The sequence below is a fragment of the Schistocerca gregaria genome, chromosome 6 (assembly GCF_023897955.1).
Source record: "Schistocerca gregaria isolate iqSchGreg1 chromosome 6, iqSchGreg1.2, whole genome shotgun sequence".
NCBI classification, from domain to species: domain Eukaryota; kingdom Metazoa; phylum Arthropoda; class Insecta; order Orthoptera; family Acrididae; genus Schistocerca; species Schistocerca gregaria.
Window position 1 is genome coordinate 270637653 of NC_064925.1, and position 20102 is coordinate 270657754.

General features: G+C 41.0%; 1 protein-coding gene across 1 annotated transcript in view; it reads left to right on the forward strand.

The window, feature by feature from the left end:
* The window catches only part of LOC126278834 (uncharacterized), a 53905-nt gene that overhangs the window by 7456 nt on the left and 26347 nt on the right, over positions 1-20102 (forward strand). The window contains exon 2 of the mRNA XM_049979110.1: positions 12971-13434. Coding sequence (XP_049835067.1) covers positions 12971-13434 — 464 coding nt within the window. The remainder of the gene's footprint in view (positions 1-12970; positions 13435-20102) is intronic.

A 20102-nucleotide genomic window follows, 5' to 3' on the forward strand; every position in this document is an offset into this window, starting at 1 on the left:
TAGGTAGCAAAACACCTTAACTTCATCTCTTACTAACAGAAAGCACTAATGCTCAAGTAGTTATAGGCTATGAAAGCTGGCTAAAGATGGAGATAAGCTAAGCCAACATTTTTGCAAAGGACCTAACGGTGTTCCGAAAGGGTAGGCTAAGCTCGGTTGCCGGTGGCATGTTTGTTGATGACAGAAATAGTTAACATTGTCTCGAAATTGAAGTAGACAGTTCCTCTGAGTTAGTATGGGCAGAGGCATTGTTGGCCACCGGGATAAAATAATAATTGGATTCTTTCACCGAACTACCAAATCAGATGATACAGTTGCTGACAGATTCAAAGAAAACTTGAGTTTGATTTCAAACACGTACCCGACTCACACCATTACAGGTGGTGTTGACTTTAATTTACACTCGATATGTTGACGAAAATTTATGTTTCATTCCGGTACGCATAAAATATCATCCGAAATTGTGCTAAACGCATTCTCTGAAAATTACGCCGAGTAATTAGTTCGTTAGCCCACGCGAATAGTAAACGGTTGTGAAAACACACTTGACCTCCTAGCAACTAATAATACTGAGTTAGTAAGTAGCATCAAAACGGTCACAGGGATTATTGAACAAAATGTTGTCGTAGCGAGATTGAATATTATAACCCCCAAATCCTCCAAAAATAAACAAAATGTATTCCTTTTCAAAAAAAGTCGATAAAAATTCACTTGACACCTTCCTGAGATACATTCTGCACTCCTTCCCACTTAATAATATAAGTGTTTACCAGCTGCGGCTTGCTTTCAAAGAAATATTGTCGGTAGCAATTGAGAGATTTATACCAAATAAATTAAAAAACGACGGAGCTGATCTTCCTTGGTACACAAAACGGTTCAGAACAACGAAACAACATTGCCAAATTCAAACAGACGCAAAATCCCCAAGATTGGTGATCTTTTACAGAAGTTCGAAATTTAGAGCAGACTTCAATGCGAGTAGCTTTTAACAGTTTCCACAATGGAACTTTGTCTCGAAACCTGTCAAAAATCCAAAGAGATTCTGGTCGTATGTTAGCGGCAAGAAACAGTCAATGCCTTCTCTGCGCAATAACAATGGAGATACTATCGAAGACAGTGCTGCCAAAGCAGAGTTACTAAACACAGCCCTCCGAAATGCCTTCACAAAAAATACGAAGTAAATATACCAGAATTCGAAGCAAGAACAGCTGCCCGAATGAGCAATGTAGAAGTAAATATCTTCGGAGTAGTGATGATGATGTGTGACGAGGGCTTCCCGTTGGGTAGACCGTTCGCCTGGTGCAAGTCTTTCGATTTGACGCCACTTCGATGACTTGCGCGTCGATGGGGATGAAATGATTATGGTTAGGACAACACAACACCCAGTTCCTGAGCGGAGAAAATCTCCGACCCAGCCGGGAATCTAACCCGGGCCCTTCGGATTGACATTCTGTCGCGCTGACCACTCAGCTCCCGGTGGCGGACTTCGGAGTAGTGAAGCAACTTAAATCACTTAATAAAAGCAAGTCTTCTGGTCTTGACTATATACCAGTTAGGTTCCTTTCAGAGTATGGTGATGCATTAGCTCCATACTTAACAATCTTATACAACCGTTCACTCGACGGAAAATGACAGAGGTCACACCAATATTCACCAAATGTAGGAGTAATCCACTTCATTACAGGCCCAAATGATTAACATCGATATGCTGCAGATCTTGGAACATATATTGTGTTAGAATATTATGAACTACCCCGAAGAAAACGGTCTACTGTCACACAGTCAACATGGGTGTAGCAAACATCGTTCTTGTAAAACACAACTAGCTCTTTATTGGTATGGAATACTGAGTGCTATTGGCAAGGGATGTCAGATTGATGCCGTATTTCTGCATTACTGGATGGTTTTTTACACTGGATTACTGAAGCATCTTGAAGTGAAATTGCGTGCTTATGAAATACCGTCTCAGTTGTGTGACTGGATTTGTGATTTCCTGTCAGAGAGTTCACAGTTCGTAGTGAATGACGCAAAGTCATCAAGTTAAGAAGTGATTTCTGACGTTACCCAAGATAGTCTTACAGGCCTTTTGCTGTTCCTTAACTATCTAAACGATTTGGGAAACAATATGAGCATCTATCTTAGGTTGTTAGCAGATGACGCTGTCGTTTATGGACTAATAAAGTGATCGGAAGATCAAAACAAATGGCAAAACTATATACAAAAGATATGTGTATTCTGCGAGAATTGGCAATTGACTCTAAACAAGGAAAAGTGTGAAGTTATCCACATGAGTGCTAAAAGGAATTCGTTAAATTTCGGTTACATGATAAATCAGTCAAATCTTAAAGCCATAAATTCAACTAAATACCTAGGTATTACAATTACGAACAACTTAAATTGAAAGGACCGCATAGAGAATGTTGTGGGGAAGAGTAACCAAAGACTGCGTTTTATTGGTACAACACTTGGAGTATAGAACAAATCTACTAAGGAGACTGCCTACTCTACCTCGTCCGTCCACTTTTAGAATACTGCTGCACGGTGTGGGATCCTTACCAGATAGTACTGACGGGGTACATCGAAAAAGCTCAAAGTAGGGCAGCACGTTTCTATTGTCGCGAAACATGGGAGAGAGTGTCACTAAAATGACACAGGATTTGGGCTGAACATCATTAAAAGAAAGGCGTTTTTCGTTGTGACGGAATCTTCTCACGAAATTCCAGTCACCAACACTCTCTGCTCCGAATACGAAAATATTTTGTTAGCACCGACCTACATAGGGGCCCGCATCTCGTGGTCGTGCGGTAGCGTTCTCGCTTCCCGCGCCCGGGTGCCCGGGTTCGATTCCCGGCGGGGTCATGGATCTTCTCTGCCTAGTGATGGCTGGGTGTTGTGTGTTGTCCTTAGGCTAGTTAGGTTTAAGTAGTTCTAAGTTCTAGGGGACTGATGACCATAGATGTTAAGTCCCATAGTGCTCAGAGCCATTTGAACCTACATAAGGAGAAACGATCACCGTGATAAAATAAGTAAAATCAGAGTTTGCATGGGAAGGTAAGGGTGTTCGTTCTTTCGGCGCGCTATAGGACATTGGAATAATAGAGAATCGTGAAGGTGATTCGATGAACCCTCTGTGTCACTTAAATGTGATTTGCGGCGTATCCATGGAGTGGTATGTGTCCTTCATGATCACTAATCCTGATGTTAATTTTCATTTGTTGTCACTGCTGCTGCCTCTGATTGCTTTCATCTTTCTTCTACCTACTTCCAATGCATATTTTGTACTCCTTACACTGTCCACTGCATTTAGCAGATCCTGTAATTCCTCTTCACTTTCACTGACAATAGCAATATCATTAGCAAACCTTATCGTTGGTGTCATTTAACCTTGAATTTTAATTCTACTTTTCAACCTTCCTTTTCTTTCTTCGATGTACAGACTTAATAGTAGGGGCGAAAGAGTAAAACCTTGTCTTACACCCTTTCTAAACCGAGCACTTCGCTTTCTCTCTTCCACTCTCATTGTTCCATCGTGCCTCTTCTACATGTTCTTGTATGACGCGTCCTTCCTAGTTGTAGTGTAGCCGGACTTGCCTCTGAATTTCGTCCTTCTTGCGGCATTTGACATTGTGGAACGGTTTTTCGTGGTAGAGAAAACCGGTTAACGTGTCTTGATTTCTCTTTGATCTTGCTTCCATTATCAATCTCAACGTCAGAATCACCTCTTCGTTGTCTTTACCTTTCTTAAAGCCAAATCGATAGTCACCCAGAACATCCTACAGTTTATTTTCCGCTCTTATATATATCACCCTTGTCAGCAACTTGGATGCATGAGCTTTGAAGCTGATTGTGCGACAATTCTCGCACTTGCCGGCTCTTGCAGTCGTCGGTATTGTGTGGATGATGTTTTCCCGAAAGCCTGGTGCATACGCCAGCCTCATACGTTCTCCACACGTACGTGAATAGCCGTTTTGTTCCCACTTGTCCCGCTGATTTTAGAAATTCTGATAGGGTGTTGTCTATCCCTTCTGCTCTTTTAAATTTCGATTCTAGTACAGGATCCTCAGTCTCTTCCGCATCGACTCGGGTTTCTTCTCCTATCTCTGCATCTGACAAGTCTTCCTCCTCATTGAGGCCTTCAATGTACTCATTGCATCTGTGCGCTACCTCCTCTGCATTTAACAATGGAAGTCTCAATGCAGGAAATGGGCACAAGTAAAACGTATTTATGAAAGCAGAAGACGGAACATTTTACAGCTTTTCCTAAAGAAGACATATCAAGGCGATGGAAATGAACCGAAAGAAAGGAATCAACTGATGCAGTAGAATCAGACATTGGATCAGAAGAAGAAAAAGATGAATATGATGAGGAAGGTGACTATGGAAATGAGGCCGAATCACGTAAAGAAATGATGGCAGAGATGGGAGGTAGAGTTTCATTATCATTTTTAGTAAATCAGTAGACAACACGACTGATGCTGTATAGATCATAAGATCTGACGCGATAGCTAAAAGTGAGGATGATAGGTGTTTCACAGCTCACTATCAATGGAGACGATTTAATACTTCACAGTGTCAGATACCCGGGAACGACAGCGGTTGCATGTGTATGCTCTATGGTTTAAAATTGAACGCCAGCCGGAGTGGCCGTGCGGTTCTAGGCGCTACTGTCTGGAGCCAAGCGACCGCTGCGGTCGCAGGTTCGAAACTTGCTTCGAGCTTCTTCCTTAGGTTATTTAGGTTTAATTAGTTCTAAGTTGTAGGCGACTGATGACCTCAGAAGTTAAATTGCATAGTGCTCAGAGCCCTTTGAACCATTTTTTTTTTTAAATTAACCTTCCTAAAACGTGTTACATCGTACGAGGTCTTCAAAATTTTCGAAAAATTCTAAGGGCTACCAATGTTCATAAATAGAAATATCCCACCAATAGACTAGGAAATTCCGACAGAGCCTATAAATAATCCCCTATCGTTTAACTAGCACTAGAATAGAGTTATGGTGAATCATTATTGAGAGATGACATACATACCGGTATTGAAGAGGACTGAAATTCACTTCAAGTCTATGGGTGGAAGAAACCCTCCAATGAATAGCCAGCACACATGTTTCACTCACTAGAATAATCTGAATGAAGTGGCTGAGCTGCAAGTTCTCTGATAGTTTCAACAGTTTTAATAAGTTACTGACATTATGATGGAATGATATCTGTTGAATTGTTGGTAGGAGTTTATGATCTTCGTCGAAATGAATTTGTTTTGTAAAAATATTGTAGAATGCAAACTCTGAATTTCCGTCATCGCACTTAGAGTGCATCGTGTAAATAAATGTGCGCAGTTAATCAAGTGTGTATCTAAGGTGTCTTTGAAATGTAATCTTTTTTATAATGAATTTCATCTCTAGAGGATAACCGACTGTGCATTTCTCTTCCCATGGCCTCTGTAATGTAATATTTTGTTTGTACTTGATGTGTCTGGGTACTGTAGAGAAAAAAAAGAGAGTTAGTGAAATACTGACATACCATTAGTAGCACTGTCATGTATCATCTGTCAGCAGCTAGCTGGGTATGTTACTAAACACCACACCACTAACGTCAGGAAGTCACATTTGTACAACCTGAGGGTCTATCTGACTATGTCATCCAGTCATTAGCTGCTCAGAGGTGTGTGTGTGTGTGTGTGTGTGTGTGTGTGTGTGTGTGTGTGTGAGTGATTCTCAAATAATTATTTCAACGTGATCTCAATTTCAAGTCAAAGTTAGGAGTTTCCTTTTTTTTAATACCCTTGGACATGTCGCCACTATTTCGTAATTGTGGAGAAGCTTATGTGATTTAACTGCTACATTATGACCTGCAGATTCATTTCCAAGCCCGATGAAATACTGCATGATGTAACACCGTCTCTAATTTCGGGCATTTCTCTCAGTATAGCATCTCCATTACAACAGCATGTGAGCCGAGCAGGCATTTGCCAATTCGCTGATGTGTGGTTTCATAAATGAGCCCTATTACGTAGCCCGAGTTGGCCAGGCCGAGTACCTCACTCTTGGCAGAAACAACGCCAGTGAAGAAAATGTGTACATGGTGAGGTGCAAACATAGGGTCGGTGTTGTCTTTGACAGCGTCAATCTAATGTATAATGATAAGGTTAAGCTGTAATTATATGTCGAGGTGCCTTATGACTGAATGTTGATAAAACACTGTGTGCGTTTGTGTTTGTTTTGAATGTATTTCCCTTAGGATATCCTACATTATTCTCTTGAAATCTTTCTCACAATGAATTTTTCATTCTGCAGCAGAGTGTGCACAGATATGAAACTTCGTGGCAGAATAAAACAGTATGCCAGAACGGGACTTGAATCTGCTCATCTCGTGCACAAATTCTTTACAATTTGAGGTACCGAAATACGACACACGACCCGTCCTCAATGCTTTATTTCCACTAGTACCTCAACTTCCACCTTTCAAATTCACTGAAGGTCTCCTGCGAGACTTGCAGTACTTGCACCCCTGGATTAAAGGATATTGCAGAAACATGGCTTAGACACAGCCTGGAGATTCTTCTCAGAATGAACCGGTATTCTGGGATTGAGTGTACGCTGTCCTGGGAGATTAAAACCGTTTACCGGATTGCGACTCCAACCCAGGACATTTACCTTTGCAGTCAAGTGATCTGCCACATGAGTCAATCTGGTACGATTCACGACATGACCTCACAGCTATAATTCGGCAATTATCTGATCTCCTACCTTACCCACAAGAGGTGGAAGGTTCGAGTTAGTGTCTGGCATACAGTTTTAAAGTGGAAATAAGATGCATCATTTTCAATTATGTTACAGATGAAGTGTCAAATGTAACTTTCACTCCTCGTCTGAACCTCATACTCTACGTATAACACATTTTCAATAATTATTCACATATATCCTATCCTCTTCAACGACAAGCATCAGTTAAAGTCGTTTGATGGTCCTGTAAGCAGGAAAGCTGTTAACGAAACAAACTAATACTGTAGAAAATCCTCAATTTTACTCTTTCCAGCCGTCCGCTGGTGGGCAAGCGGTTCTATGTGCTTCAGTCTGGAACCGCGCCACCTCTACGGTTGCTGGTTCGAATCCTGCCTCGTGCATGGATGTGTGTGATGTCCTTTGGCTAGTTAGGTTTAAGTAGTTTTGAGTTCTAGAGGACCGATGACTTGAGATGTTAAGTTCCTTAGTGCTCAGAGCCTTTTGAACCATTTTTTTACGCTTTACATTTATTGATTTCGGTTCCATTGGCCTTCTATGTGTAACTTCTGTTACCCGGCTTAATGCAGCAACTTGACGTGGCATGACCTCAACAAAACGTTGATAGACCCCTACAGTATTGTTGATCCATGCTTCCTGTACAGCCGTCCATAAATGCGAAAGTTTTACCGGCGCAGGATGCTGTTCACGAACTGATATCTCTTTTATGTACACTAAACGTTCAATGGGCTTCAGGTCGACTGATCTAGTCGACCAAATCATTCACTCGAGCTGCCCAGAATTTTCTTCAAACCTTCCACGAACAAATTTGTCACAGTGACATGCAAACTTAAATTTCGTGAATGGCGGCAAAAAGTCTCCAAGCAGCCGAACATAACCACTTCCGATCAATGATCGTTTCAGTTGGATCAGAGAACCCACTCTATTCCACGCAAACGCAGTACACCCATACACCCATCTTGGAACCACCACCAGCCTGTGTTGTTAACAACTTGGGTCCGTGGGTTGGTGAGGTCTGTGCCACACTGGAAGTCTTCCTTCCGCAGTGACCTGTTGAAATCGGGCTCATCTGGACAGGTCACGGTTTCCCAGTAGTCTAGGGTCCAACCGACGTCGTCACGGCCGTCCACGGTGGCCGAGCGGTTCTAGGCGTTTCAGTCAGGAACCGCGCGACTGCTACGGTCGCAGGTTCGAATCTGGCCACGGGCATGGGTGTGTGTGATGTCCTTAGGTTATTTAGGTTTAAGTAGTTCCAAGTTCTAGGGGATTGATTACATCAGATGTTAGGTCCCATAGTGTTCAGAGACATTTTGATGTAGTCACGATCCCAGGGTAGGCGCTGTAGTACATGTTTTACTCCACATGATGACATGGAAATAGGAGAAGTTGAGAGTGTCAAATTCCTGGGATTACAACTTAATAACAAATTTAGATGGGAGCAACGTACTAAAGAACTGCTAAGGCGCCTAAACAGGTCTGTGTTTGCAATGCGAACGATGTCAGGCATAGGAGATATAAATATATAAAAAAACTGGCATATTTTGCTTATTTTCACTCAATTACGTCATTTGGTATCATATTTTGTGGGGTAACTCCACAAACAGAGAAAACATTTTTAAAGTACAGAAGCGTATAATAAGAATACTTAGGAGTGTAAATCCAAGAACATTCTAAACATTCATGGTGGTGTCTGTCTGTACTATATCGTGTCTCCCTACCACATTCGCGCAACTACGCTCTGAGTGTGTTTTTTAGGGAATTAACTAGTTTGAATCTGGGACCTGTTGCTGGTAAGGAGACGCCAGACCACACATGACATGTAGAATTCAGAAGCGTTCAGTGAGACTAGCGATGATTAAACAAATACTTAATGATCTGAGCGTCAGCTCCACTGCACTCCCTGTAAAAGAATCTTAATACTAACTAAATTTAGTGGAAAGGGTTCAAGGCTTTCCTATTTTTAGTTAGCTGGTAAAATAACGAAGAGAAAAGCAGTTAAGTTTACCACTGTAAATTTTATTCTACTCACAAAACATCGTTTATAAATTGCACTATTGATAAAAGGAAATGTTTTAATACAGGATGGTAAAAACCAACTGCGTTCAACAAAAAATGTGAACAAATATTCCCTAAATGGGTTTCCAAGTTCTACAATCGATCGAAGGATGACCTATGCCATATCACATCTATAATCTCGGTTTAATTTAAGTTTCACAAAAGAGAAAACTATCAAAATGGTCTACAACTATAAAAATGGTCTACAGTGACCCTGAATTATCTTTAATTTCTTATTTAACTTGTCGTAAATTACAGTGGCTGATGTGGCTTCTCAATAACTAAAAATAGAAAAATTATCGCGTTTCAGATTTTTACTTCAAGCGGCAAATGTGAACACCATGAGTTTTAATTAACGATCGACACTAGTATTACAAAAAAGGGGGTGTAACAGTGAGACTTCTGCAGTTCTGAGTGAAGCCTTATGCGCTCAAAAATGAGGCATCGCGTGCGTTCATTACCTTGTCGATGTTTAAGCAGCGTCAGGGCGGCAGCGGCCGGCGCAGCAGCCATCCTGCTCGCCGTCTCGGAACCAACTCTCCTCTAACTTCTCCTTACTACAATTTACCGAAGTTAGTTTAAAAAAACTATCTGGCTATGTTTTCATCTGACCAATCAGGGTCTCAATGTTAACATTAAGCTCCGCCTACAAAAATTCTGTCTATCCAATGAGAAACGTTATACTTTTCGTGGTGGGGCAATGTTTTTAAAGTTTGCAACGTAACAGAGACGCTAAAAAGTATCATGCTAAAACCTGCAGCTAGTGTGGTCCTTTTAGCGTTATCGTAAGATCTATACTGCTCTTCTGGAGGGCTCTATCTTTTAACATGGGCTGGGGAGTGATCCTAATGTAACAGACACGCGAAAAGGCTCACGCTAAAACTTGCGGGTGGTAGTGGCCCTTTTTGTGTTATCGTAAGATCTATACTGTTTTTCTGGTGGGCTCTAGCTTTTAACATGGGCTGGGGGTTGTCCTTGACATACCTGAGACGCGAAAAAGTCTCACGCTAAAACGTGCGGCTGGTGAGCCCTAGTGGTTAGCTGGAGACGTGGGTGTCCGTCCCTCCATCCGTTATCGTAGGGCCTTCTAGCTTAACACGGTTCTGCTCTCGGCTTCTGTCCTCGTTTCTCCCCTCGGAACTGCGTCTGCCTCACGGTGGGAAGGTACGACATGCATTTAGGCATTCTTGTGTTAGTCTGTGGCATTCCATTTGCTCACTCGCTACTTGTATTGCTTTGGTTAATTTCATATCACGATTTATTCGGAGCTATGTGACATACTAGTAAATTTGCTTATTATGTCAGGGTTTTCATGGAAGGTGTTGGATTTGCCTGACACCTTACAACATCATGTCGAAACCTATTCAAAGAACTGGTCATATTAACCACAGTTTCTCAGTATATTTATTCCTTAATAAATGTTTGTTGTAAATAATACATCTCTTTTTCCAAGTAACTGCTTAGTACAAAGTATCAGTACTAGGAATAAGAACAATATACATAAAGATTTAAAATCAATTACTCTTGCCGAGAAAGGAGTCCAGCATACAGCAACGCGCGTTTTCAATAAGTTACCAGCAACCATTAAGAGTTTAGTTTCAGACAAGGCACAATTTAAACATAATTTAAAAGAATTTTTAGTGGCCAACTCCTTCTATTCCATCCATGAGTTTCTCAACAAGTGCATTAGACCATTGTTAATGAAAATTTATTACACTTTAATTTTTGACAATACTTGATTGTAAAAGCAAAGTAACTACCTACTGTGTGAATGATGGATTGTAAGGTGTCATGAAAATCCAACACCTTCCATGAAAACCCTGACATCATAAGCAAATCCAGTAGTATGTCACATAGCTCCAAATAAATCGTGACATTAAATTAACCAAAGTAATTCGAGTAACGAGTGAGCAAATGGAATATCACAGACTAACACAAGAATGCCTAAATGCATGTAACACCTTCCCACAGTGAGACAGACGCAGTTCCAAGAAGAGAAACGAGAACAGAAACCGAGAGCAGAACCGTGTTAAGTTAGAAGGCCCTACGATAAGGGACGGACACCCACGTCGCCATCTAACCATTAGGACCACCCCCAGCCCATGTTAAAAGATGGAACCATCTAGAATAACAGTATAGTTCTTACAATAACACTAAAAGGACCACACCAGCTGCAAGCTTTATCGTGAGACTTTTTTGCGTCTCTGTTACATTGCAAACTTTAAAAACAATGCCCCACCACGAAAAGTATAACGTTTCTCATTGGATAGACAGAATTTTTGTAGGCGGAGCTTAAGTTTAACATTGAGACCCTGATAGGTCAGATGAAAACACAGCCAGATAGTTTTTTTAAACCCACTTCAGTAAATTCTAGTAAGGAGAAGTTAGGAGAGAGTTGCTTCTGAGACAGAGAGTTGAGTGGAGCTGTGCTGCCCACCGCCCCCTGACAAAAACCGGCAAGGTAATGAACGCACGCGATGCCCCATAACAGCGCATAATGCTTCACTCAGAACTACAGAAGTCTCAATTGTTACACCCCCTTTTTGTGTAATGCTAGTGTCGATCGTCAACTAAAGCTCTTGGTGTTCACATTTGCCACTTGAAGTAAAAATCTGAAACGCGATGATTTTTCAGTTATATTCTCTTTTGTGAAACTTAATTTAAACCTAGATTATAGATGTGATATGGCATAGGTCATCCTTCGATCCATTGCAGAACTTGGAAACCCATTCAGGGAATATTCGTTCACATTTTTGTTGATCGCAGTTGGTTTTTGCCATCCTGTATTAAAACATCTCCTTTTATCAATAGTGCAATTTATAAACAATGTTTTTTGAGTAGAATAAAATTTCCAATGGTAAACTGAACTGCTTTTTCTTATTTATTTTACCAGCTAACTAAAAATAGGAAAGCCTTGAACCCTTTCCACTAAATTTAGTTAGTATTAAGATTCTTTTACAGGGAGTGCAGTGGAGCTGACGCTCAGATCATTAAGTATTTGGTTATATCATCGCTAGTCTCACTGAACTCTTCTGAATTCTACATGTCATGTGTGGTCTGGCGTCTCCTTACCAGCAACAGGTCCCAGGCTCAAACTAGTTAATTCCCTTAAAAAAACAAAAAACAAAGAAAACACGCTCAGAGCGTCTTTGCGCGAAAGTGGTCTTAAGTCTGCAAATAGTGGAAGTTTAATTTTAAATCTTGTAAATAATTTCACTGTTCTTAACTGTGGATCACTGAAATGAATAATTTAATTTTTGACTATACTTGGTTGTAATAGCCAAGAAACTAGCAAATGTCTGAATGATGGATTTAATGATATCAGGTGTAAGTATTAAACCGGTAGATATGAAAATTTTAAATTTAATTCATGTACATAATTTTACTGTTTGTTGACTGAGGGTCATTAAATTTAATGAAACTCAATTTTCTCTAGTCCAGGAGTATTCCGCCTTTATGGGTCTCTGGAATAAATAATTAATCTAATCTAATCTAATCTCACTGACATTTCCACATAAACGCCGCTCCCCTCGGTCGTTACGTGGAGGGCGTGGACCACTGCACACTCCACGGCTGGCTTGTGTGCCCGTGCGGTTCTAGGCGCATCAGTCTCGAACCGCGTCACCGCTACGGTCTCAGGTTCGAATGTTGCCTCGGGCATGGGTGTGTGTGATATCCTTAGGTTAGTTATGTTTAAGTAGTTATATGTTCTAGGGGACTGATGACCACAGATGTTAAGTCCCATAGTGCTCAGAGCCATTTGAACCATTTTGAACCACCCTCCATGGTGAGAGGCAATTCCCGAAATTTGCCGTTCTCAGTACGCTCTTGATACTGTGGATCTCGCAAAATTATTTCCCTGCCGATTTCCCATATGAAGTACGGCATGCGTCTAGCACTAACTAACATTCCGATTTCATAATTTGTTAATTCCCGTCGTGCGGCTATAACAAAGTAGCAAACAATTCCACGTGACTCATCTGAATAGAAGAGATTTCATAACTTGTTTATGCAACACTACCGCCATCTCAATATGACCATATCGCTACCACCTTATTGTAAAGTGTGACTGCTAACAGTAATTGGAACTTTAATGGATATTCACTTGTTTGTGTGACCATTTCTGCCATATTTCTACTTGTACCGTGTGTCTGTGCAGACGTTACTTTCTGTTTCCAGATGCGCTTCGGCTTTGACGAGTTCCTGAGCGCCGACGAGTTGCGGCTGCTGCACCTCAGAAGCCGCTCCCACCGCCGTTTCGTGTCGGCCTACCTGTGTTCGGGCCTGTTTACCTCAGCGGCGTTTGTTTCCATTCCCGTCAGTGCTGAAGGGTTTCCATTCGTAATGGCGCTGCCGTACGACGCATGTCAGCCATTCGCCTTTGCCGCCACGTGGTTGTACACCGCCTACCTCGTCTTCTACGTGGTTACAGCTAACAGGGCTGCCGATTCCTTCAATATCAGCCTGATCGTTCAACTGCGCAACCAACTCGATCTGTTGAGCAGAAAGCTTTGCAACCTAAACGACTGCATCTCACACACGAAATCGTCTTCTATCAAAGAAACACAGCGCTCAGAAGATGTAAGCCAAGACGTTTACTATCGGCTTCGAAAGTGCATCCTTCATCATCAGTCAATCATAAGGTATTAATAAACAAATGACTTGAACAATTAGCAACCCAAAAGGGGGGTCATTTCAGGAAGTCGTGTAGACCATATGCTTAGGTTTTGATAAACTCTATTTACGCATATTCCACTTTTATGTAGAAACTTCCTTTCTACAACTGCAGCTTCTGCGTTACATCACTGCCAAGCGTAAATATTCTATGTACACGATCCATTACATACATAAATACTACGTACGATGGTGATTTGGAAAGTGAATGGAAACGTCAGTGGCAATCCCTTGAAACTTCCCATCTCAAATGCTCTGAGTAACGGGAAGTCACCCGTTGGGATTTTTTGTGATTTATCAAAGGCTTTTGATTGTGTATATTATGGAATACTTCTAGATAAGCTCAAATACTGTGGTATGAATGGGACAGTGCTCGGATGGTTTAAATCATACCTAACTGGAAGACTGCAGAAAGTTGAAGTAAACACTTCACATAATATGCAAGAAATTGGTGATTTCTCGAACTGGAGAACAATCAAGAATGGGGTGCCACAAGGTTCAGTCGTCGGTCCTCTTCATAATATAAGTTAATGACTTGCCACTCTATATTCATGAAAATGCAAAGCTGGTAGTATTTGCCGATGATACAAGTATAGCTATCACACCCGACAGACAAGAATTAACTGTTGAAATTGTAAATGATATTTTTCAGAAAATCATTTAGTGGTTTTCTGAAAATGTGCTCTCATTAAACTTTGACAAAACACAGTATACACAGTTCCACACAGTAAATGGGATGGCCCCATTAATGAAACTCGATCAAAAATTGGTAGCTAAGGTAGAATATTCAAAATTTCTAGATGTATGCATTGATGAGGGGTTGAACTGCAAAAACACTGAGGCTCTGCTGAAACCTTTGAGTTCAGCTACTTATGCTATTAGGGTCATTGCAAATTTTGGCGATATACATCTGAGTAAATTAGCTTACCGCGCCTATTTTCATTCTCTGCTTTCGTATGGCATCATATTCTGGCGTAACTCATCATTGAATAAAAGAGTTTTCATTGCACAAAAGCATGTAATCAGAATAATTGCTGGAACGCATCCATGATTATCCTACAGACACTTATTTAAAGAGCTAGAAATTTTGACTGTAGCCTCACAATATATATATATATATATATATATATATATATATATATATATATATATATATCAAATTTGTTATTAACAAACTGAACGAATTCAAAAGTAATAGCAGTGTACATGGTTACAACACTAGGAGAAAGGATGATCTTCACTACTCAAGGTTAAATCTAACTTTGGCTCAGAAGGGGGTAAATTATGCTGCCACTAAAGTCTTTGTTCACCTCCGTAATAGCAACAAAAGTCTGAAGGATAGCCATATAGCATTTAAAAGGAAATTAAGAGATTTTCTTAATGGCAACTCCTTCTACTCATTAGACGAATTTTAGGATATAGTAAGGGTAATTTCCCCTCCCCCCAATAAATAAATAAATAAATAAATAAAATAAAAGTTATTGAGTGTCATGTAATACTTTGTCTAATGTAATATCTTGTACAGACGTCTTTTATTAACCTGACACGTTCCACATCATTACGAAGTGTCGTATTCATGATGTACGGAACAAGTACTAATCTACTAATCTACAGATGTCTTGCGCAGTACGCGTATCAATCGCATCACATCGCACTTTTCAGGTCTGAGTTCTCATTGAGTACGTAAAGATGCCTAGAAGGATAGTGTCTCCGGCCAAGTATGGGTACTCTCTGCCAGCCTGCCTCTGTGACCGAGCGGTTCAAGTTGCTTCTGTCCGGAACCACGTTGCTGCTACGGTCGTAGGTTCGAATCCTGCCTCGGGTATGGATGTGTGTGATGTTAGTTAAGTTTTAGTAGTTCTAAGCTCTAGGGGACTGGCAACCAGAGATGTTAAGTCCCATAATGCTCGAAGCCATTTGAACCATTTTACTCGCTGCGCGATGTCGCCTCTGTTAATGCAACGCCACATAACGTACCTGTCGTGCATTTTCTTCTCCCTGATAGTTCTTGGTCACATACTGCAGGTGCAATGACGGCTCCCCCTCTGCCGATTTTGATGGGAAATGTTTGATCAGCCACAGTACAATACACTGGCTATGAGTACAACACTTTGGCACAGGCAACGAGCTTAAGACCTGCGTCGAGAAGTGGTGAGTTCCATCCATAACGAGGCTATTGGAGAGTTGGTACAACGCTACAAGTCTCAACGGTGACTATGTAGAGAAATAGCTGGGCGGTGCAGCAACATTTTTTATATTCACTGTGGTTTCCATTTCACGACTTATCTGACCTCATCTTCCGAATAGCCCTGGTAATTTACTGCTTTGTGTCCCACCATACCGCAGCAGAAGCCTCAGCTGTGATCGCTGATACAAGTTTATGCATTCCGCTACTTGCATTAGTGATAACATATATAGATTCCGTTTGAAAAACCGACGGGCGCTCAATAAGTAATGCAACAATTTCTTTTCTGAAAGCGTGTTGGTCCTATTGAGGATTCCAATACACAACACTATTCCTCACTCTTAGGATATAAAAATCTTATTTTATTGCTTAATATCACTTCATTGTTACCTCCTCAGTAGGAGGGTCTGTATGGTGGCTTACTACTGCCCCACTGGTTGCCGTCGGAGCCAGTCTATTGCTTCATTAGTAACTTCCCAACTCTTCCCGTACTACTTCCCGCGTAGGGCATCCTTTATTGGGCCAAACAGGTGGAAGGCGGAAGTTACGAGATCTGGGTTGTAGGACGGATCATGGAAACCAGACCAATGAAATTTGGTGAGCTGTATTCGCGTGTTGAGAACTTGTGTGAAGCCTGTCGTTGTAACGCAGAAGAAGTTCGCCTGCGTTTTTATGGTGACGAATCTGTTGAAATAATTTCTTCAGATTCCTAAGGATAGCACAGTACACCACGAGGGAGGACATTAAACAGAGTAATCTTTTGTTTCCGGTTCCAAGTGATGAACCCATGTTTCATCGTCCGTGGCGATGTTCGTCAAAACAGTGTCGCTATCAGCCTCGTAATGCGCAAGGTACTCCACTCAGAAAGTTCATCAGAACGTTAGAGAATTAAAATAGAAAGTACTGATTGTCCACTGGGCTCACATAGTTTCAGAGTTTGATGTATTATGTCTGAGAAAGACCTATATAAAGGGTTCATATGTCAAACATATTAATTATTAATCAGCCGTATGGAGAGTATAGAGAAAGGAGTTGTTATACGACAGCGTGCTGAAATGTAATGAACCCGAATTATTCACTCTGTTCTAAGTAGCGTTGACATGTTACACGTCAACATTAATCGGTCAACTTTCCTCCTTCGCTGACACAAGTTGTAACCCCCATACCGTCAGGGGGTTGCGAATTGTAGTGTCCAAAATGAGGTGTGTAACGTATCTATGTCGCTGAGTGAGAAACAGCTGCCGGCCGGTGTTGCCAAGCGGTTCTAGGCGCTACAGTCTGGAGCCGCGCGACCGCTACGGTCGCAGGTTCGAATCCGGCCTCGGGTATGGATGTGTGTCATGTCCTTGGGTTAGTTAGGATTAAGCAGTTTTAGGTTCTAGGGGACTGATGATCTCATCAGTTAAGTCCTATAGTGCGCAGAGCCATTTGAACCATTTATTTGAGAAACAGCTAGCTGTTTGTAACCGTCATCACATGGAACATCCTCTTCTCAATATGTTCGTCCCAGGCTACACACGAGCACTGCGGCATGTGCAGCAATCTGGCGTAGTGTGATCACTGTCATTGATCATGCTACATAGAGTCACTTGACCCCATCCGATTTTTATCTGTTTCCATAACTAAAAGAACATCTCCAGGAACTTCGCATTGATAGTGATGAACTGGTGGAAGCAGAGGTAAGGCTGTGACTCTTTTAACAGTGTCAAACATTCTACAGTGACTGTATCAACAATCTGGTCTCCCGTTTGGAGAAATGCTTTGTTCGCCATGGTGACTATGTTCAGAAATAAACATGTAGATATTAAAAATAAAGTCGTAGAATGTTAATGAAGTTTTTTATTTAAAAAGCTTTAAGAGATTTAACATAAAAATTCGTAATCATTACTTTTCAGCACGCCCCGTACATATTAAAAATAAGTAGTTCAGATCTACTGAAACCAAGGTATTTTGCTTAGAAGAACAATTGGCAGCATTCCATCGCTTTTCTGTTTTGTTCCACACCATTTCCAATTCTAACAATGTATAAACACTGCTGGAAATGTTTCAAATATTTAAAAAAACTGAATCACTGCTATGTCGTCCAGGAGACAAAAGAAGCAAATGGCAGTATTCAGAATGAAATTTTTAATCAGCAGTGGAATGTGGGCTAGTTTGGAACTTCCTAGTAAATAAAACTGTGTGTCAGATACAGACTCAGCACCCTTCCCTCTAGCGGATTTTCGTATCAGCACAAACTCCGCTTCAGAGTGAAAATTGTATTCTTGAAACGTCCTGTAGGCTATGGCTAAGCCATGTGTTCACAATATCCTTTTTCCCAGGAGAACTACTGTAAAGTTGGGGATGTTGGAAATGAGATGTTTCGGAAGTGAAGCAGTGAGAACGGTTTGTCGAGATATATACGTGGGTAGCTAAGAAGGTAGAGCAATTGCCTGCGAAGGCTTAGGTCACGACTTCGAGTCTGGGTCTGCACACAGTTTTAATCTGCCAGGAAGTTTCAAATGGTAGTGTGTTGGAGAGTTTACAATATATTGAGCCAAAAGTTTAGTAGTATAATTATGGAAAAATCGGTCTCCTTTTCTTAACTGCCCTTTAGAAACTAAAAAGCCACACAATGTTTACCCTCTAAAACCTGCCGTCTGGCTCTCAGTAACACATCCAACTTCCAGACATGGCCATAATACGATGTCATGACTCACTCTGGTTCAAAGCCAAATAGACTCTCAAAATAAATGCCACTATAATACTTTCCTGCCTCACAAAGTGACTTATAATAATCTCCAAAACAGGTTAAATAAAAAAGAACTACAACTTTCTATTCAAAGATATGCTCTGCTGCTATTGGCTTCGGGAATAATAATATCTTTGAACAACATTCTAAGGTTCCATCTATGACCACGAATGACTTTTCAGTCTTTGTATCGAAAGTGAAATATCACATTAAAGAAACTGAAATTTTCTGAGTTACTTGCCTAGATTACATCACTGTTTTGTAAAATAAACTCATAAATTCAGCCACTCTTCCTAATATTCTACTTGAAACTGTGTGGGGAACTTTAGGTTTATCACTATAGCAAAGGCACGCATATTAAATGTAGTGAACAAGTGAAACTATGTGGTTCCCGAAAGATTTTCATGGTATCTAGTTTTCCATCGATTTTGTGCTACTCCAGTGCAGCTGGAGAGCCTCTGGCATGCTATTCAAGTTTAGAGGGATTCCCAAGTCGGCTGAGGCGTGAATTGGAATTTTGACTCAGCAGGGAGGTGTGCTAGGGTAGTCCGCGCAGTTGTTTGCAGGCATTGTGCCAGGGTAGCGTACTGGTTGTGCACTGCCTAGCGATCAGGACACCATGGTGGAATTCTTGCATCGTTACAAATTTTGATTCGACACTTCAGTCTGCACAAATGCATGATTAAATGTAGTTATTCCGTCAGTTTAAACTTTGAAAGGGCCTATTCTATTGACAGATGCTCAGTGATCCGACTACCACACTTATATGTACAGCTCGAAACGGAAAGGACGATTATAAACGAATTTATCATAAGTACTCTTACGCAGTAAATGTGCCCCGCTCCTTCATTTTGTGTGTGTACTTCAACGTATGACCACTTTCCATTATATTCTCACTAAATGCCGAGACCTTGTATGCCTCAATTGCATTCATATTTTTCCAATTTTTTTACAGCAGTTTATATTCTTCCCTCATGGTACTGTTTTCGCCACGCACCCCCATTTGCATTCTGTAGACTTCAGTTAAACAATTGACTATAGGCAGACTGAGCATAGTTCATAAGCGTTTCTCTGTCTTGGTTGTCTGGAAGGTTTAACTGTAATCCAGTCAACATCTGCGTAATCTTTTTCCTCCCTTGAGCTGCATTTACACCTAGGCAATATTTGCGCAAAATGTGATATGCAGCCGTTATTAATGATACATGGGGCAACTCAATCATACACAGTGACGTGGCAACATGGCGCTTGCGGCATTGTAGCATGCCACTCTAGGCAAATAAAAATTTGTATTTCTTACTCGTCAGTAGTGATCTTACTAAGGCACATGTCCTCCATGTGACGTGAAGTAGCTCATTAACTCATCCCATATTCCTTTTCTTCTAAGGCTGAGCTCTTTCGCTGCGTTGCAAATTCTCCATGCCACTGGGATTTTGGTTTACAAAATCTCCATCATCCACGAACAACATTTCAATCGATTTCTGTCGTTGCCAAATGAGGGGCTTATTTCAATACTGGTACAAGTCCATTACTCCCACTTTTCTGCTTATAATGCTTCTGAAATTAATGATCGACACAAACAGAAAGAAAGGTTCATCTCTACCAAGAAGCCATATGCTTCATTATTTCTCGTATCTCAACTGCAGATTTTTTAGCGTTCATTTAATGTTGTAGTAACAGCTTCTGAATTTTCCGCAGATAGCGACAGTAATTTTCTAAATATA